The sequence below is a fragment of the Poecilia latipinna genome, unplaced genomic scaffold (assembly GCF_001443285.1).
Source record: "Poecilia latipinna isolate Pla-1442-1.1 unplaced genomic scaffold, P_latipinna-1.0 Scaffold3480, whole genome shotgun sequence".
Taxonomy (NCBI): Eukaryota; Metazoa; Chordata; class Actinopteri; order Cyprinodontiformes; family Poeciliidae; genus Poecilia; species Poecilia latipinna.
Genome location: NW_015116096.1, coordinates 20,450 through 41,549, shown reverse-complemented (window position 1 = coordinate 41,549; position 21,100 = coordinate 20,450). Strand labels below are relative to the sequence as shown.

At 39.0% G+C, this 21,100-nt stretch overlaps 1 protein-coding gene across 1 annotated transcript in view; it reads left to right on the top strand.

Moving 5' to 3' along the window:
• The window catches only part of LOC106941055 (enhancer of polycomb homolog 1-like), a 16,936-nt gene extending 5,419 nt beyond the window's left edge, over positions 1-11,517 (top strand). Inside the window, exons 3-12 of the mRNA XM_015023985.1 lie at positions 282-430; positions 1,412-1,559; positions 1,631-1,795; positions 2,428-2,517; positions 3,438-3,586; positions 4,166-4,557; positions 7,945-8,060; positions 8,133-8,268; positions 9,181-9,550; positions 10,781-11,517. Of these exons, the coding sequence (XP_014879471.1) occupies positions 282-430; positions 1,412-1,559; positions 1,631-1,795; positions 2,428-2,517; positions 3,438-3,586; positions 4,166-4,557; positions 7,945-8,060; positions 8,133-8,268; positions 9,181-9,550; positions 10,781-10,853 (1,788 nt within the window). The 3' untranslated portion in view covers positions 10,854-11,517. The remainder of the gene's footprint in view (positions 1-281; positions 431-1,411; positions 1,560-1,630; positions 1,796-2,427; positions 2,518-3,437; positions 3,587-4,165; positions 4,558-7,944; positions 8,061-8,132; positions 8,269-9,180; positions 9,551-10,780) is intronic.
• Positions 11,518-21,100: the final 9,583 nt, after the last annotated feature.

Here is a 21,100-nt window from a genome sequence, read left to right as displayed (position 1 = left end):
TGTGTCAATATTTTAGTGAAGTTTATTGTTATTCTCTAAGTGACTGACATTTGTCCCCAAATCGAAGCTGAAATGGTAATTTTGAGTATTTGTATACAGAACATTAACAGTCTGAGTTTCCATGTTTTTGTCGTCAGACCTTCGTGGTTTTGTTCATTTATTTGTCACAGCCTTGAGTCCTAACTGAGGACCACGAATCCAACATGAGCCTCGAACCCTTTTCACAAACTCCTGACATCTGGGTCGTTTGCCTAAAGCACCGTCTCCCTTTCCTCGCTCAGAACCGTAAGAACGACGAGGCGTCGTACGAGAAGATGCTGAAGCTGCGCAGGGACCTGAGCCGCGCCGTCACCATCCTGGAGATGATCAAGAGGAGAGAGAAGAGCAAGAGGGAGCTGCTGCACCTCACGCTGGAGATCGTCGAGAAGCGGTGAGTCCAGCTGCAGACCCAAAGTTCTGCTTCCCAAACGGGACCGAAGCAGCAAGCCGAGTTCCTACGACATCCTGGAAAACACTGGAATTCCAGTCAGGTGTTTGGAAGGTGCTTGATTTCTGCACAAAGTCCTTGAAAGTGCTTGACACTCAAATAATAAAATGCAAGATGTTTGACTAAATAATGGAAAACATTATTTGTTTTCATACACCTAAAAAAAAAGGCAGTTTTTTTTTTTTTTTAGTTTAGAATCGCTAAAGTTATTTATTTTTGTTAAAAGCCAGAAAACCTGGCAAGGACACTTTTCAGAGATGTTGTTTGTAACTTTATTTGTATTTTGTAGATTTTATGCTTTGCTTAATTCATCTTTTGGCAAAAATTGACTTGGGCAGTAATTTAGGAAGGTGACAATATGTAATCATTTAATTTGACTATGAATGTGATTTACTGTTGCATAGTTTCTTTGAATTGTTTCAATATTATGTTTATTATTCACATCAGCTTTTTATTTAAATATCCTAACAGTTTTGACGGATTTGAATTTATGGCTTACCACAACATTTAGTTTCCCTTTTGGATCAATTAAGTATTTTTGAATTTAAATTTGACTTAAATTAAGTTTAAACTGGCATTTTGGAAACTCTTCTGATTTTCTAACATTTAAAACAAACATTGTTTTAAATTTGGGGATTTCTTTTTTAAATTAGTGTTTCATTCTCAGATCAGTCAGGTGTGCAGGGTGAGTGAGAAACACTTCAAAACAAAACATTTTGTTCCTGCTGTAGGATATGAAATGATAAAACCAAAAATAAATTAACTGTACTCAATAACTGTGAACTAAAACTTTTTTTTTTAGTTTATTTATATTGTTTTTGTCTCTAAAGTGTGGTCCTGGAAAAGTTCTTAAATTTTACTGAAAATTGTTAAAACTCTGAAATATTTCAGAGTGGAAGCTGATGCTTTCATTTCCGTCTCCAGAAACTCCATGTCAGACTTTGGTGGAGAAATAATGGCGGAGGTTCTGGCTGAGCGGGCGCTGGTGAGGCCGCAGATCATCCCCCTGGTTCCGCTCACCAATCAGTACCGACACCAGGACCATCTGGACTCCAAGGACTACAAGTCCAAGGTGAAGCCGCTGTCAGGACCGCTAACGCCTTAGCGGTGCCGGAACGTTGTACTAACGCTTTGCTCTCGCAGCCCGAGAAGGCAGAACCCCAGCGGCCGAAGAGGAGGTACGAGAAGAAGCCGAAGATGTTGCCGTTGTCGTCGGGAACGGCCCACCACACGGGTCCGGTCGTGTTCAACGCCAAGGACCTGAACCAGTACGACTTCCCCAGCTCCGACGACGAGCCCTTCTCCCAGGTGAGGCGCTAACGGGTTAGCTCATCCTCAGCGATCAAACGATGGAGTTTGGTTTTAGTTTCTCAAGGTCTGCACTGCAAAAACACAAAATCTTACCACATAATTTTGGTTTAGTTTTTAGGGCAAATATATTAGGACACTTGAAATAATACAAAACTAACTTACAAGTAAGTTTTCAGCAAGTATTGGGAGCATGATTTAAGTAAAATAATGTAATATTGATGAAGAGATTTTACCCATGTTGTAAAATAATCTGCCAACTAAACTGGTGCTTGTTCATCAATATTACATTTTTTACTTAAAACAAGCTCCCTTTACTTGATGAAAAGTTTCTTATTTCACATGTACCAAGACATTTGCTTTGTAAAGTGTGGGACTTTGCTGTCAGGCAACGTTTAATAATGATGAGCAGAAACCCTGAATCTCGCTCTTTGTTTGTTTATTTTCGTATTAATGAGGGGAAGGTGAGCCGCCACCTTATTGAGTTTAATTTAAAAATCATTCCCATCTTCTCTTTGGTGCAGTTCCAGTTTAAATCTCTGCACTTCTGAGAGCGACGAACTTCACGGTGAAAACACTTTTTATCCTTGAGCTTGACTGGAACCCTGACCTTTGACCTCTTCTGCCCGCAGCTCCACTCAGGCTCTTCGGAAGCGGAGGAGGAGAACGACCCCGACGGCGCGTACGCGTTTCGCAGGAGAGCCGGCTGCCAGTACTACGCCGTAAGCCTCACACTTTTAGCTCAAGCTTTAAACAAACCGAGTTTGAAACGGGTGCTGGAAATCCTGGAATTGAATTTCAATGAGGTGTTTTCAAGGTTTGGAAAGTGCTTGATATTCAAACTGCATTTGAACTTTTGATTAAAACACTAAACTTGGAAAATGTTGAGTTGAAACCAGATATTTTTGTTCACCCAATAAAGACAGAAACGGATTTATTCCTCCTGTCTGAAGTTAAATCAGACTAAAGTATGAAAGTATTACTTTCATACTTTGAGTTATTTTTATTTGCTAAACACCAGAAAACTGTTTTGTTACTTTCTCTGTATAATTTAAGCAGAAAAATTATTTTGGGTTGTCTCAAAGTAATAAATATTGATTATTCCTAATTTCTCAATGACTTATTGATCGTCTGTTAAACATTAAAGAAAATTATTGAAATTTCAGGAATTTATTTATTTTTCCCTCTTACCAATCGGGTGTATGAGGTGTTGAACATTTCATAACATATATGAAGTTTACCCTGTGCAGAATAATGACACAAAAACTATTAAGGTAATAAATAATATTTCATCATTTTCCCAACATGACGACTTGAGTCGTTTTTGCCAAAAGATGTTTAAGACAAAAATAAATAAAAAATCTTTTTTGGCAAAAATTGACTCCATTTCCTGAAATGACTTTCAGGAATGTGATATAATCGTGAATTTAAATAATCTTTTTTTATTAGTTGTGTTTTTATCTCCAAGGTGAGGTGCTGGAAAAGTCTGGAAACTTACCTTGAAAACTCTTGAAATGTGCTTGAATTTTACTGTGTGAAAAGTGTGTGAGCCCAGTTAAACGACGCGTTTCTGGCTGTTGGCCTGCAGTCGGGTTCCCTTCAGGGTCGGGTCAGGCTGACCGCTGTGGTTCTGTGTGTCCAGGCCCGTCCGGACCTGGTGGGCAGCTGGCCGTGGAGCGGCGCCTGGGACGGCGGCCTGGCCGAAGCGCGTTTCCGCTACAGCCTCACTACGCTGACGGTTCCACGCCGCTGCCTGGGCATGGCGCGGCGGCGCGTGGGACGGGGCGGCAGGTCGGTTCTGTCGGTTCTGCTTCGCTCCAACATTTCATCTGAAACACGATCGCATGTTAGAGTGGAGATGGAAAAGAAATGTCATGGAAATCTTGTGCAGTTAAAATATAACTTGTATAACTCACTGATTTTGGGTTAATATCTGTAAAACGGATTAGATTTTTACTTTTGCAGAAGCTGTTTGTTGCTGCAAGTGGATACATAAAAAACAAAAGCCTAATATTTATACAGTTATTGAAATGTCATGATTTGATAGAGTATCAATTATTTATACCAAGCAGATTTGGAAATGGAGAAGGCAAATATAACTTACAAGGAACTGAAATTAATTTTAAAAAATGCTTAAATTAAATGTTTACTCTTTCTGCATTTAAATTTGAAAGTCATCGTCATGAAGCGATATGGCGCTGAATGTGTTTATTTTTGAGTTTTTTAAATATGTGTAATGGGGAAGCACCATATTTATGTGAATAGAGGGCAGATATTATTCTGATTCATGATTTATTTTAAGTTACATGAACTGTTGACCTTGATTCGATTAAAGGAAGTTTTTCCTGACTGGTTCTTGTGGGCCTGCAGGGTGTTACTGGACCGGGCGCACTCGGACTCGTTCCACCAACTGGACCTGGAGACGCCCGACCTGCCGCCGCCCGCCTCTCCGCCTCCCTCGGCGACTTCGCGCTCGCCGGCGCTCGCCGGTACCTCAGAAACAAATACCTCGGACAGAAGTTCCCCCCCCTCGGCGCCGCCCCCCTGCTCGGACCTCAGCCAGATACTGTCTAATATAAAGTCGTGCCGCTGGAGGCACTTCAGACCTCGGACATTACCACTACACGAGCTGGACAACGCCCAGCCGCTGTTCAGGAGGATCAGTCGAGGCGTGAAGCGCCCGCTCGCCGCCTCAGCTGGGGGTCGGCCGTTCGGATCGCAGCGTCCGGCCAGGGTGGTCCCTCCTCCCACACCCGTTGCTGGTAAGTGGCCTCTGAGGTTTCGCTAAAGCTGCAGCATGTAACTTTTATAACAAAAAAACTGTTTTTAACATATTTGTTGAAACTCTCACCATGTCATGACGGTTTACGGTTGCACAGATTGCAGTTTTCCCGTCTTTAAATAACCTGCTCTGCCGATTCAGATTTTTGCCAGTACCAATTTTGTTTGCAACAGTGGGATGATTATTAAGTGCAGACATGACCTGGTGGGCCGGGTCTGTCAGACAAAACTCTGACTGCAGAGCGGAAGACAGAGGCTGATTGTTAGAGCGGAGGTGGACGAGATCGGCTTCACGTGGAAGTATCAGCCGATCACCGATTTCCCAAAATTGAGGAAATCAGTGCCGATAAATGGACTTGTCAATAAATCAATGCACTTCTAGTTTATGAGACAAATAATCTGTGAAAAGCTCGATCTCCTCCACCACCTTCCTGAGCTGCTGTTGCTGTCTGAAGAAATTAATCACTCCCGACCAAAATCAACCAATGAGAGCCAGGAGGAGGGTCTTAGCGCTGTCAATCAGCCTCATGTACTCTCTGCTAGATGGCAGAGAATCATCTCGCTGTTGCAGGAGAACTGTTTGTCTGCCATCATCAGTGGCTATGCTAACTAGCATTAGTTAGCTGCAGTGTAGGCAGATCTGTTAAGACACTGTTGCAGTAATAAATGCGACCAAAAATAAACCATGGATGAGTTTCTCTTGTTGGTGTTGGTCCTTTCATCCTGGAAATGTTTTTTAGCTAATAGTAACTGTCTTTATGTGGCTCTGAAGGTTCACCCAGATGGCTAAGCTGCTGGAAACATGCTCCAGGAATGAACCTCGGGGAACCCCACTTATCCCAGAATAATTTGGGTTTTTTGCTGGTTGTCCAAAAAGTGTTGCTCATGTTTTTTTTTTCTGTAGATTCCCTCCATGTTGTTTTTAAAGTTGGAGCAGCTCCTTGTTTTAATCAGCCGAGTGTCTGTTGTGAAGAAGTGCGTCGGGTTGCATCGATTTTGTCCACGAGTATCTGAATAATTCATTCTTCTAGTATCAGTCATGTAAAGATATCAGTTATTTTAACGACGTTACTGCATCTGCTTTAATTTTACGTTTGTTTACTCCGACTCCTGCCTTTTGCTCTGTGAAAGATTTGTTCTTGTTTTTAAGTTTGAGCTCCCCTCCCAATCCCAGAGGCGTCAATTAAACCTGGATGTGCTGAATAAATTCATGACGCACGCCGGACCTGTTGCCGTTGACTCGCAGGCTAAACGCCGCACTCTGCAGGCATTCAGGCGCATCTGGTGCTGCAAACATTGTTTTTACATGCTTTTGGTTATTGATTGTGTTTGTGAAGCTGCACCGTAATGAGAATGCCCAGGCATGAGTCAAATTAACAGGGTGGTTCTGCTGGAAGCGACGCCACAGCGGCGCAGTTGACTGGGAAAACTTCAGATTGGAGGATTTTCATATGCTGGAGATGCCATCAGATGTTTGACTTGGAGAACAGAGGGACTAGTAGTCTCAGATGCTGTGGACTGGAAAACTTATGGGTCAGTGGGGAAAGAGGAAATCAATATTTCAGAGAAGCATGAAGCCGTTTCATTTCATGACATGAGAAACAAGACTTTGAAATCAATAAAAAGTAAAAATCAAAAGACTCGAGGCGAAAACCAAGAGTCGGGCGGAAAATGCTGATGTTTCACCGGCAGCAGGATTTTAATGCGTTTTTCCTGACTTGGATGTGATTGAATTCCTGCTTCTGAAGATTAGCTTTAGCTTTACACCAGATGTGCTGTTGCATCTGAACAGGTTCTGGTTCTGTTTGCACACACTGGGAAATCAAACTGATTGTTTAGAAACGCTAAGAGACGAATGAAGGAAGTGACGCAGATTTGATCCAAACACATCGAAGTTCTCACCGGATGTTTGAAAAGGTTTAGCTGGTTGTTTTGGGAACATGGTTGGTTTCCCAGCTTTTCATTCCCAGTCCACTGTGCGCCTGTAGCATCACTAAGACATGTTCATGTCTGACCTGTAAAAATAGGCAGGTTCAGATGTTTTAAAGGGGCTAAAACTGGGATCCACTGCAAATATTTCACACATTTCCCAAGTTAAATGAAAAGGTTGGACGGCTGTTTTCCCACCGTATTACCAGAGGATAGGTCTTACTTTTTCAGACGTAAAACGTTTCATTTTCTGTCTGTCGGAAAGTGTTAAAATCAGTCTGAAAAAAGGTTTTGAGAGGATTAATGTTTCAAAATCTAAACTAAGAAATGGCAAATTCAGGAAACGTTTACATTCAAACAGGTTCTATTTCAACAGAACTTAAATATCTACTTGTTTCTTCCTTTTGTGTGAATTCTGTAGTGTTTTTACACGGAGGCGTTGGCCGAGTTGCTCTTGGTTTGTTTTTCTCCAAACTGACTGGATAAAAGTCGAGTTTAAATGTTGTTTTTTTGTTGCAGTTTTGGCTTAATTTCTGCTCTGTTCTTTCAGCAAATCGATTTTTTGAGTCTGTAATAAACTAACGATGAGTCAGTTATTAAATTTGTTGCGGATTAATTCAACAGTTGATTAATCGTTTCAGTTTTAAACGAGTATAAAAAAAGTTGAGTCTCTTTTTACTCTTATTTCTCCCAGTTGTGCCTGCAGCTGTTTAATTGATCAGCGGTGATCTGATTGATCGTTTCGGCCCTGGTGTGAAGTTATGAACATGCAAAACCTCCTACTCATCTTTTGGTTCTCTACGTTCACATACAGAGGACCAGCAGTCGCCGTTTCCTGTCAGAAAGCATCCTTTGATGCTGTCGTAACTAATAAGTTTTTTTGTTTTTGGTTAAAGGAATCAGCCTGGTTCACTGCAGTATTTAATCTCTGTGGTATAAAGATCAAGTCGACACGAAGGAGTTCTGGGTAGAACATATTTAGACGAAGCAGATTGTTCACCTCAAATGTAAAATGTATTTTTTATTTTTAACAGTTTTGGGTTAATTTCTTCAGTAAATTGCCTTTTTGAGTCTGTATACTCCATTTAACGATTAATCGTTTACTAAATTTACGATTATTTCAATAGTTAATCGTTTCTGTACAAAACAGTTTGTCTCCTTTTGCTCTTACTACTTCCTGTTGTACCTGCAGCGGCTTAATTAATAATTAAACTTGAGTAGTCCGATTAATCATTTCATGCCAGATCACAAAATAAATGGATAACAATCCTCCTATTTATCTCCGATTCTGTACTTTCGTGCATCCAGCATCGGCAGTCGGTGTTTCATGAAGCTGTTTTTCCCCTCAAAGTAACCCGGATTGGTGTGCAGCAGTATTTTATCTCGGCGTGGGATAAAGATGTTTTTCCCAGATGGCTAACTTGACTCCTCTGTCTCAGCGTTCACAGCAGAACAGTACCAGCAGCATCAGGAGCAGCTGTCTCTGATGCACAAGCAGCAGCTGGAGCAGATCCAGCAGCAGCACCAAGCCAACAGCACTGCCAACAGCACACAGGTCGGTACGCCGCCACCGCCACGCGCTCAGCCGCTGGGTTTCTCCTAAACGCTGCTCCTCTTCCCCACACAGAGCCTGGCGAACACGCTGGACGAGGCCAGCGCTCACTTCGCCGCCTCGGCCCTCGTCTCCGCCGAACAACTGCTGGCTCTGAAAACCAAGGACGAGCTGGCCCTGGGAGGCGGAGTCAACGGCATCCTCTCCTCAGGTACAGCCGACGACACAAACGCTCCACCCTAGAGTGTCGCTGGATGAAACGCCTAAAATTTCCCCAAAGATCAAATAAAAGCAGAAAACCAGTTTATGAAACCCGATGCCTTCCTTCATTTGGGATTCTGGTGAGAAGCGGGAAGCAACCTCCATCGCCTTCCAGTTGTTTCATAGATGGTGACATAAATGAGTTTTCTCTTCTAAAATCCTCACCAAGCTCAACAAATCGGTGACTTTCTGGGTTTTCTAGTCAAACTGCTCAAATTACAGCTTTTATTTTCATCAGCAGTCCCACATGCGTTTCTGTACAATTTGGCGTAATCACTGCTCTGACTGGCGTTCTTTCAACTGCTGTTTACTACAGTTAACGATTTATCGATTACTAAGTATTTGGCTATTAGTTCAATTATCGATTAATCAGAACTGTTCTGATCATTTTAATAAACTTTTTGTCATGAATATTAAGGAATTATTGGTGTAAAATAAGTTCATATTGTTGCTGAAAACTCATTTGTAAGTCAGTTTTTTTTATTTGAAGTGTCCTGAGATATTTGCTCTGGAAATTAGACAAAATACTTGGTAAGATTTTGTATTTTTGCAGTGAAAACATGAACTTAAGAGATTTCAACACCCAGAAAACCTGATGCAGTGATTTTGAGCATGAACATTAAAGTGACGGAGACAAAGATCGGTCCCTTTTTAAATGCGTAGTAAAGTTTTGCTAAAGTGAATTTTTGTTTTAATTCATATTTTGCAGTTTTCTGTGGCTCCTTTGAAAACATTTTTAAAAAGTAGAATTTATTTAATTTTCCTCGGCCGATAATTTCAACTTCCATGTCCAAACCCCTCCTCCCCCTGTCGCCCTCCTGCCCCTCCCACCACCACCGCCCCGTTTTTACCCCAACCTCAGGTGTCTACAAGGGCTTGTCGCTCTCGAGCACAGCGTCCCCGTCCCCCGCCGCCCCGGCTCCACCCACCGCAGCCCCGACGTCCGCCTTGCTCCACCCCTGCTCCACCACCCTCGGCTCCGCCACCAGTAACAACAACGGCACAGCCCACCCCCCCGCCAACGCCGCCGCCGCCAACGCCACTCAGGTCCTGCTGGGAAACAACAACAGCCTCCGTTTGGCGATCCCCGCCGGCAAGCGCATCCACGCGCCGCGGACGCTGAGCGCCACCATGTCGACATCCGCCTTAAAGCTCGCCCACGCAGCAACCGCCAACTGTCAGAAGCCCAAGGTGGCTGCCTCCTCCACCTCCCCGCTGGACATGGTGCCCAGGTGAGGAAAACGCCTCTTGTCCTGTAAAACATTGGTAATAATGCAGGGACACATTCTCAAAGATCCATAAGCTTAACACTGTAAACATTTTAAATATCCAGAACACGCAGAACAGAAACAACAAATAAGATGAATTATGAAGTTTCTGTAAACAAAATCGTTCTTCAAAAAATGGTCAGCTGAGGCTAAAGCAGCAAACCAGAAGATTTTTATCGTCCAGGTTTTGGTAGAAAGGGAAAATAAAAACGGTAAATAATGAAAATGGAAATTATTGAATTTGTTTTAATTCATTATGCGATTAATTTATTGCTTATTGCAACAACAAAATGTTGGTTATTTTTTCTCCACAATCAGGAACGAAAAAAGCCAGAATGTTTTTACTCATCATAGGCAACTCTTAAATTAGATTTTAGCTTTGATTAAAGGAGCTCAGTTTTTCTGCAGTTTACAGTTTTCTGGATGTTTGTTCCAGATTAGAGGAACATAAAAACTGTTCTCCATGTTTGGCTCTGGGAATAAAACAGATTAGTCCTTTATTAAACAGATTAGTCCTTTATTAATCCCACAGTGGATTTATGTGTTATAGCAACATAACAAAATATACCCAATTTAATATATATGTCTTAAAACAGTATAAACTGTATACTAATAAAATGCCTAAGATCTCAGATTTGTAAATAACTTAAGTTGCATGACAGTAAAGTTGAAATAATGGGAGAATAAAGTTTTATTACCAGAATAAATTATATTGTATATATTAAAATATTTTGTGGCCTGGTCTAAATACCGTCATGCAGTTCACAGACGGGATGATTAAAGCTGTTTTCTGTAAACATTTTCTGCCGTTTGTATTTTCTGTTTTAAAAAACAAGGCAAGAAAAAAACATTTTTAAATTGGATCTGGTGTGAAAAAAATAATTTTATTTTTAAGCCACATTCACCAGCTGAAGCTGAAATGTAATTGGACAAATTTATATATATATTTATATACTTTTTGGCTGATTGAAACTACAAAAAAACAGTCAAGTGGTTCAAGTTGGACCCAAAGTGAGTCAGTACTGTAAATGTTAGTCATTGATGCTGTTGAACTAAATACTGAGTCCGTTCTGGAATTAACAAAAACACTTTTGCTGATGTTTGTGTCGCTTCCAGAAATAAACCTTTAAAGCCTGAAGCCGACTGTGAGCGCTAAGCTAACGGTGCTCCTCTGCCTCCTCTGTCCCGTTTCAGGGAGAATCTGGAGCAAGACAAGCCAGCACTGAACAGTCTGTCAGAGAACACAGTGGCCATGGAGGTCACGTAGCCGCCGCTGCCGGCTGCGAGGGAAACGTCACCCAGCGGCGTTTTCTTTGTTTTCCTCTTTGTTTTTTTAAGGTGCTATGCATCATTTTGTTTAGTCGTGAATGCAAGTGGTGGCTGAATGAGCACGGCAAGGTTGGGTTTCCACGGCAACCGTTTTGGGACTTAATTGCAATGCTCGTCTCGTACAAATTTCTTTTTCTTCTCCCCTCCCATAATTTCCCCCCGTTTGTTATTGTTAATAAGAGATCGTCTGTAAATTCTTAATATGGCAATTATATGTACAGTACAGCATATTTGTAATAAATACCCCCGCCCCACCTTTAAACGCCCCAAAATCCCCCCCCCCCCCCACCCACCACCACCGCCCCTCGTTCTTGTATATAACATTACTTGAATACAGAATTGTTCATTTGTGATGTTTTGCACTCGAGATACAAAGTTAAAAAGAAAAAAAGAGAAAACGACAAACTGCGACTGGTGCAAAAATAACGAGGAGTGAAAGTTGTACCACAGAAAAATGTATGTCATCACATGCATGGTGCAGAACCTGCTGTTGGATCTATTTATTGTGCCGTGTTTACAAAGTTATTTCTCCCCACCTTCCCTCCCTGCCATTCATGTCAGTTTTTTTTTTTTTTTTTTTTTTTTTTTTGCTAAATTTTAAATACACTGTACCTCTCACCGGTGCCCCAAGCTGTAGTCAGTGTTCAGCTACATCTACATATATTTTTTAAAAACATTGAACATGTTTCCTTTGTTCCACCACATTTGTCGTGTTGAGGAGTCGCAGGCCGGTAGGCGAGGCGTTTGTTTGCTCTTCCATACATTTTTTTATTCCTGAGACAAGTAACAAAACAATTGGGATGAAGACTTTCCCAGAAGTCTTTGCTGCTTCTGACGTATCTAGGCACTATATGATTTGTTTTTTTAATTGACTGATGCTGCTTTTGTATGATTTTTACCGTTTGGTTTCCACTAGATGGCTTCATTTTTCATTGTTTTTCCTCCATCTCTTGTTTTTTTTTTAAATAAATATTTTTGTATCACCTCCCCCACTTTTTATTTTAAATTTGCTCATGGAAAAACTTCATTCTTTTGTTACTTGTTGCTCTAAACAAAATATATATATCTATATATAAGGGAGTAAAAAAAAATGCAGTAACTGACATTTATCATTCCAACCTCTATGTAATAACAAACATGTATGAATTGAAAAAAAATTAGACGTTTTCTCTACTTTAAAAGAAAAAAAGCTATCCTGAAGGCTGAAAGGCCATGAACCACATGTTATCGGGTGCCTTCATTTGGGAAAAAATAAAAACCTAAAAAAAAATGTGCTCTCTTCTGTGAAGAGTTTGGTACTGAACAAGGCTACTTGTAGTTTTTCTTTGTTTGTACCACTATCCCTATGCCCATTCCAGTTTCCCAGTTTGATTCATGACTCTGTTTCCTGTTTGTTTTTTGTAGACCCAACCACCACACACACAAACAAAAGAAATCCTTTTGAAATGTCACAAAATGAAATAAAAATCCAGGGCATTATGTGTTTCGACCAGCATGTGTTTGTTTTTTGTCGTCTACAGTTTGTCTCTAAATGTTGCTGTAAATTACCTCCAAGTTTGGGAAGCTTGTTTAATTTGGAAAAGTAAGTACACCCCTGCTGCTTCGATAGGCTTTCATAAGGGAAGTAGCGGCTAGCTTAATGCTAATTGAGTAATTTTCAATGTGAGGTGTCATTAAAAGCAGAGTTTTCAAGGTGGGAGCTACTATTCTCAATTTACATATATATATCTATATATATATAGATATATATATATATCCCAAAGTGTAATTAAATGATTTATGGTAAGAGTCGTGGATGACGGCAGGATTTCCGGTTTCCATTGAATGTATAATTGCGCAATTTGATGGAAACTTGGATTAATAAAAATCGATAAAGGTTTGGCGCTAGGATGACTCCCCCCCCTCCCCCCCCCCAAACTGCAATATACTTTTTTTTTTTTTCCGCACCAGTCACGTCAACAACCGGATGTTGCCGCTGGCGGGAACCACGAAGGAGACGACCGGAAGTAGCTGGAGGATCATGGCGGTCATGTTTCTTGACTTTTTCACTGTGTGATTTTAATTTTTTTATGGAAACCCCGTAATGGCGAAACTGTTTTTTCGACAAAGTCTTGCGCACAATTTGTAATGGAAACGCAGCTAGCCTTGCTACAAAATGAAGAAGCTTCCGACCAAAGACTTGCTGTACATGCTAACAGCTCAACTCAAACATGTCCTGGATGACGCCATTGTCTGTTGGCTAGCACTGCTAATCCAGCTCATTTGCTTTTGCTGCCCTTCTGGAAGTCACTGAAAGTCAGGAAGTCGGGATACGATCGATGATAAAGGTTTGAACTTCCTCCGTCTCTCTCTGCATCCATGAAGTTTCTTCTTCAACTCCTGGTATTTCGGATTTGGTTCAGGTATGTTATGAGGTATTGAGATGCTAATCAGCTGCTGCATGTGGTTACAAAATGCAGCATTTAAAACCAGAAGGAATAATTGTCCAAAACGACACTTCAGTCAAAAAGATTCATGAAATCAAGATCCCATTAAGCCTGAAAAATATAAAATTTGTCAAAATTCTCTGAGTGGTTGAACTTTGAGGCATGCTTCTACCAGCATCACAACTAAACAGAACGCCAGACCAGATGTAGCTTTTATTGAGAGGAAAAAGAGAAAACAAAGGTAACAGTCGAAATAACGGCAAATAATGCAAACTGGAGAGCAGAACAACAAAGTAGAGTAAGAAGTGGTCAGTTTGTCCAGTAGCAACATAACTACAAAGTTAGCTCATAGTGAGGCCTGAGAGAGGAAGAGCCTCGTATTGCGTCCCAATATTTTGAAATGACTAGTTGTGTGTTCAGGTTTCATGCAGAACAAATCTGTAAAAACAAACAAATTAGAAATCTAACCTATTTAAAACAAAACCCTGCACCGGATTCCCATCTGGTTTGGCCAAAATCAGTCGAAGTTGGCCCCAAACAAAAAGTCCATCCAAGTAGCAGCAAACCAGCAGGATTTTAAAGGGGCCCTATTTTACAAAACTCACATTTTGCAGGTTTTTATGCTACGATTTGGATTTCTGCTGCTTCTAAAAACAGCCAAAGCACTAAAAAAAAAAAAAAAACACAAAGCCATTTATAGGCAATAAGTTAATATTTTTAGTTTGTAGAAAATGAGCCATGTCAGAAGCCTCCCAGTGGTTGAGTCACAACTGAGGATTTGTTGTTAATTTACCTTCCAGAAACCACATGCTCCATTCTTCTTGGTTGTGTAGGATGCTCTATTAATGCTTTTCAAAGATATACAGTGGTATCATTATGCATCTTTTTGCCGTAATTTTCATGTGAGTGTAAATGTTGAGTTGGGGGCGCAGCCAGCAGCAGCTTATGTGGATTTAAAGTGACAAAATGCCCTAAAACAGATAAAAATGCAGAACTGACCAGAATGAAATTTAATTATCTAAGAATGATTTTGTGAAATCATGTTTTGTGTAACTTGTTGACCTATCATAACCTGTTCAAGGAATCATATAAATATATAAATCATGAGATTTTCTGGTCTCGACCTGGTTCTGAAATGACCTAAAGTGTACAAAGCTACACACTCATTTCTTACATATGGATAAGTGAAGCCCAACAGCCCCTGGAATATAAAAGTATTTACTTTGTTTCTGTCGTGATGGTGCGTTTGCTAACTGTTCACATCATTTTAAAGCTTCCTGTTATACAGAGCTCTGTAAAGAGGCTCTGTGTTCATTAGCGCCGGTGTTTCGTGTGCGTTTGTAGACGCAGGGATTTGGTGACATCGGTCGTTGCTTTGTGCGAGGTTGAGTTCAAAGCTAAAGGACATGAGGACGCTCTCCGGATCCGGTCTCATTATCTAAGCGCCGACTTTATCCTTTGGATCTTTGTTTACGGCCCAGACAGAATCTAATGAAGAGCAGACATGGCGGACTGGCCGCCTCATTTCAGCTGATGAGTCAGAGGAGGGGAAGATGAAGGTCGCCTGCTGATCACTTTGACCGGCTTGATGCCTTCAGTTTGAAATAAAGTACCCAGATTGATCAATACTTCAATAACCTTCCAGGACATTGAGATAAAGGCATGAATGTTAGTGGTTGTAGTAACTATATGTCTTCGTTTTAATATTAGACGTAATGATTATTTGTTCTGTTTTCCAAATCTTTTCAAAATCCTTGACCATTTAAAGAAATGTTTCTTGTTACAAACACAATTTTAATATGTTTTACTAAGAATTTAACATAAAACACCAACAAAAAAGGAGAATTAAAAATGGTTTCAACATTTTTGTGGCCAAATAATTAGCAGTTTACTTCGGTTTCAGGCACTCAGACATTAAGTATAAATATAAAAACAACAAAAAAAAAGATTAAAGGAACAACATTTACATGTATTTGAACCATTTTTGTAGTTTTTAGTGCAAATATGTTATTTTTTTCCAATAATAAAAATAAAATTTTCCCATGTTACAGTACTTTTTCATCAATATTGAGGAATATTTTACTTAAAACAAGCTCATATGTCTTACTTTAAACTTGCTTCTAAGCTAGTTTTGTCTTATTTCAAGTGCACTAAGAAATTTGAGGTAGAAACGATGAAAATACTTGGTTAGATTTTGTTTTTGTAGTGAATATACAGAATGGATTCGTATGGTAGTGCAAATACGCTTATTTTGTTTCACACTAATGAAATAGTAGTAACAGCAAGTACCTTCAATTAATTTACTGTTGTAGACAAAAGCAAAATAGCAAAGCGTCATTTTCTGTGCTGTTATTCACCACTGAAGCAACAAATTACTTATTTGAACAAATAAAAACATGAAAAATGATCATGTTGATCCCATGTTCAGTCTAAACAGTAAAAGTCTGTTAATCTAAAATAATATTTAATGTGAAAATGTTTCACAGACTTTGAGGAGTTTTGGTTTTTAGAAGCTCGTCCTAATGAATCTTCCTCAAGAAAACAAAACTTATGATTAAATGAGTTGGTTTCCTTTGTAAAGTCAGATACTTTAGATGTTTTTAGGGGTTTGGATCAAACACAAGATGTGAAATAAGCAGAAAAATATAAATTTTATTCCAACAGCACTGAAGAGCAAATTCAAAAATACATATTAATTAAAGGGAAATTAAATGTTCAATGGTTTAAAGAGAAAACTAAAATGATCTGCAGCAGGAAAAGTAAAGTAACAGCAAGAAGAAAAGAAAATTTCATGAATGTCAAAAAACAAAAAGCACAACGTGAAAGTCAGTCAGAGTATCAGGATCCCATCCAGAGCTGCTCTCTCTCTTTTTCATATGTAGTTAAGAATAAAAAGTTATGCCGAGACTGAAGCTTCTGTAGAGCAGAATTTAATTAAGAGTTTTTCCCCGTGTCAGCAGAAACTGAAATGAAAAGAAACCCTCTGAGTGGAGAGAACCCTGATTTCACAGCCGCCCCCGATCTCCGGCTCGCTCTGCCCGGACTCCCCGGAGGGCCGGCAGGATGGAGGCGGGATTATCGGCGACACAACTCCGCGTGTCGTCGGTGGGACCGAGCGGGAGACGGCTCTGGGTGTGGGAGAGGAAACAAAGCAAAGATCCCAAAATGTAAGAAGAACATCAAGTCCAAACAAACTGGGTTTGGTTTACGGCCTCGTTTAAACCAGTGAGTCAGATTTAGAAATATTTGAGTCTGACTTGGAAAACAGGGCAGCGATTCCTTAAAAGGAAGAAATACACCCAGAAATACTATTTATTATGTAGTTTAGGGCTGAACAGTGAATATCTAGATGTCAACATCTAGATTATTCAGAGCTGTAATAGGTCAGATGAGACAGAAACATTAACGCTGCAGTACGTAACGCTTATAAAAATGTTTATTTTACATATTTGTTAAAATTACCATCATGCTGTTTTATACAAGACAGATAATCTGTGGAAAAATCAAACTCCACTGGCTCAGTGCTAAACAGAAACTACCAATCAGAGCCAAGAGGCAGGTCTTAGCGCTGTCAATCACTCTTGTGTTCAGCACAACATAGCCTACCACCAATGCTAAGGCTAGTTAGCATAGCCTCCGATGACGGCAGATAGTTGTTTTTTTGCAGCACATTTCGCAGCGTATTTATTCAGAGTTGATTGACAGCATTAAGACCCGCCTCCTGCCTCTGATTGGTTGTTTTTGGTCGGGAGCGATGCATTTCTTCAGTCGGCAGTAGCAGCTCAGTAAGGAGGTGGAGGAGATCGATGTTTTCACAGATTATCCGCCTCATAAACTGTCACAACATGGTGACAGTTTTAATAAATATGGAAAACACATTTTTGTAAAAATGACACATTGCAGCTTTAACTCCAGTTTTCACCTGCCACCCTCAAACTCCCTTTTCTGATATTGCCCTGGGCAACTGCCCATAAAAACCTAAATGTTTAACAGCATTTTATAGTGATATCAAATTATAGTGAGTCTGTTTTATGAAAACTAATAAGACTCATACAAGAATTTTTAATTGGAGGAAATATCTACCGTTTATCAGGTGGTCAGCTGAAAAATCATGTTAGTTTCTGTAATAAACTTGATATGTGTGTTAACTAGAACGTAAAGGTCTAAATGGTTTAACACAATCTTTTTTTTCTAAATAAAGACCGCGACCATCATCTGAGTGAATCAGGAGACGGACTGCTCTGCGATTTATAGGATTTTAATCCCAGAGGATTACATGATTCCAGCTTTGTTCAGGGATAAAAGAAGCACCAAATTATTCCTCCATGAAGCAGCGAGGCGACAGCAAGCGTGGAAAATCCTGTTTCACGTGTGTGTGTGTGTGTGTGTGTGTGTGTGTGTGTGTGTGTGTGTGTGTGTTGTGGCTTCACTGCGTTCGCATTATTAATCTCTGGCTCCACCTGGTGGTTAAACCAGTGCTATGCATATTAACATTTTTCATGTAAATGTTTGCCAACGAACTCAAAGCTCAGAAAAATTCTGTAAAAAAATGTTTGTTTCTTATAGAAGTTTTTTAGATTAATCTCAAACATCCTGAGTTGTTTCTCGTCAATTTTTGACTTTTCAAACTAAGAAAGGTCATTGTTTTTTCTACAGAAAAAAAAGAGCTCAGAAATTTTCGAGTATTTCTAGAATATCTGAGATTAGTCTCACAATTTCAGATTTTTTTAGGACGTTTTTGAGAGTTTTAGCAGAAATCTACTCCGCCTTTTCCCTCTATCTACCATGACCTGAATACGTCGCTGCATGTTAATAAAAATAACTAAATAAATAAAATAACTAATAAAAATAACTAAAGTACATAAGAGCCAGCCATATAGAAACATTCTGATGATAAATTTTTATTTTCATTATTCTGACATCACAGGTCCTTATTTTCTAATAAAACTAGCTTGTAGTTTTATTCCTTATTTTTACTGTGGAGTCACTGCAGGTTACCATTAAAGAACGGAGTAAAACCCAAACAAAACTTTATTTACAGAGGGTGGAGAAATCAAACATGCATGCAGTTTTTCCGTCAGGAAGCAGCCGCAGCCGTTTTTCTCTTGTTGAGCAAATACTGTGAAATATTTAGAGGCTAGGTGTCTTCAGAAGAGGGAAAACCTTCAAAGAGGCTCCTGATCAACACTTCGCCTTCACTTCCTGCTCTCCTGGCGGCTCAAACGTCACTGAAGAGTTTTCACACCTCAGTGGTTTTACTCCTGCAAATCAGCAACGATCAACAAAATATGACCTTTTTGACAGAAAATTAATAATTTAAAAAACCCTTTAATGTTTAAGTGGAAGCTAATTTCTACAAAGTCATGGCAATTTAATAAAAAATAAATCAAATTCACCTTCTTCAAGTCAGTATTTAGTAGATGCACATCTGGACGCTGCAGTTTTTACTCCATTCTTCCTGCTAAACTTTTCAATACAACAGAAAATTAGGGCCACTGTAGATGAAAGAAAGGGAGTTAATTTCTCCCAAACACTCATCAAATTTTTAGATTAATCTCAAATATTTTCTAGAAGAAAAAAAAACAGGGAATTTCTGACCTTGAAAAGTGGAAACTTTGCTACAAAAACTCAAAACTTCTGTAGAAAAAAAAAGGTGGAAGCTGAAAATTTGATAGAAAAAAACTTTTTTAGATTAATTTCAGAAATCTTCTTGCAAAAAGCCTTGAAATTTCTGACCTGGAAATGTTGAAAATTTGCCACAAAAACTCAAAAGTTGGATTTTTCTAACATTCAGGGGAAAAGTTCAGAAATTGAGATTGCTCAGAAATTTTCTAGAATTTTTTTTTGTTAATTTCTGATCTTGAAAAGTTGAAAAAAAAAAAACCAGAAAAATAAATTGTAAATTTCTGGGCTACAAATGAAATAAAGTGATAAAAAACTCAGACATTTTAAAATCAATCTCAGAAATGTTATAGATCAAACCTGGAAATTCCAAAAGTCGACAATTATAGACTTCTGTAACATTCCCTCCAAAAATAGCAACAGAAATTGTATTTAATTTATATTTATTTTTATTGCTCAGAAACATTTCACTGCCTTTAAAACATCATATTCAGCTCATAAACTGCATTCAGTTTTAATGAATTAACCAACAGATGCATTGATGGTTGGTAATGAATAATTTCAGGCTTTTATACGCTGAAAACATTCTGCAAAACAAGATTAAATGACATTTCTATTGTTTACAATCACTAATTTTAAATTAACACTTAAAATTCATAGTTGAAATAAATTTTAGTTGATGCATTCAGACTGCTACAGTATCAAAAAAAAATCTGTTGAAGTTTTTTAGGATGAATAAGGAGAAAACCTTAAAATGAGCTTTGGTTAAACATTGCACATGTAAACATTCAGCTTTCAGAACTGAGACGAACATTCAGCTGTAAACTCTGAGCATGCATACATGGAGAACAACAGCCAGGCGTCTTACGGTAAACGGCGATTAAAACCAGAATCCAGATAAAAACATGAACCTAAATTCACTCCTGGTGGGTGGGAAGGAATGAAATGTGCAAAAATAAACAAAACTGCTTGAATTCATGACCTTCTGGTTCAGGTAAACATCATTAATCAGTTGAATTTGGTGTCAAAACACACGTCGGTACCACCCAGTGTCAGTTCATGGACCACAAACTCTGTCGGGTTTTAATTTACTGATCAAAACAAAACTAGCGGTACATTTAAAAAAAGCATTTTATAAGATAAAATTACAATATAAACCCTAGAAAACATCTTCAAGACTAAAAGGTAGTTTTTAATTTCTAGAGGATCAATTCACACAATTAAATATTTTTTCTACTTGGAGCTGATGATATGTCTGAAAACGTATCGCGATATAATCGTTTCATATCAGTCAATCTAGATAGTTATTTATTAAATTGTTTTAAATGTCTGAAATATTGCCAAACTGGTGGTGTGGCCTTTCCTGTTTTATCTAGTTTTCTCTCCACGCTGTTATTTATTTTTAAGTAGTTTTATGCAGTGGTGAAACATTAAACTGCTGCTGCGCCAGTTATGCAACAGCTTGTTGCTAGGTAACCGAAACTTGAACTGCTGGTTACCAAGCAGGTCGTTGCTAGGCAACCAAAGAGTGAGTGAGTTAGTTTATGCCACATCGACTACTGTACGTGTTTTTTGTCTCTGTATGTTTTTGAAATAGTTATCGTAGAAATAGAGGAAACAGAACTGCTTCGTAAACACTTCAAAATAAGAGCATGAAAATAAAGGTCTTAACTACTTGAAGAATTGTTACCAAAACTTCAACACAGATACTGAACTTTATTCAACTGAAAGTTTGCAAAATATTTTACACTTAGCTTGTTTGGAGGAAGCTAAGTTTGCTAAATGTTTTCAAAGTTAGCCAAAACGCTAAACAGAAAGTTAGCTGTGCTATTAGCACATTAGCTAACATGTGTCCACCACTGTTTTCTGCTAATTGTGGACGTCCCAACCAAATACTGTAATTGGATGTATGTTTCAGCAGGCTGACATTTCAAATTGGGCCAGATTTTCTGAGAAACTAATTGTTTGGGTTTATAATCATGATTAACAGAAATAAATGTCTGAAATATTTCACACATTTTGATCTGATTGACAGAGGTAAATAAACTTTTTGAGTATTTCCTATTTATATGTGAAACATTAAACCGTCTTTTAAGTTCAGATATTTGAGTGAACCAACCCTTTATAGGTCCAAATG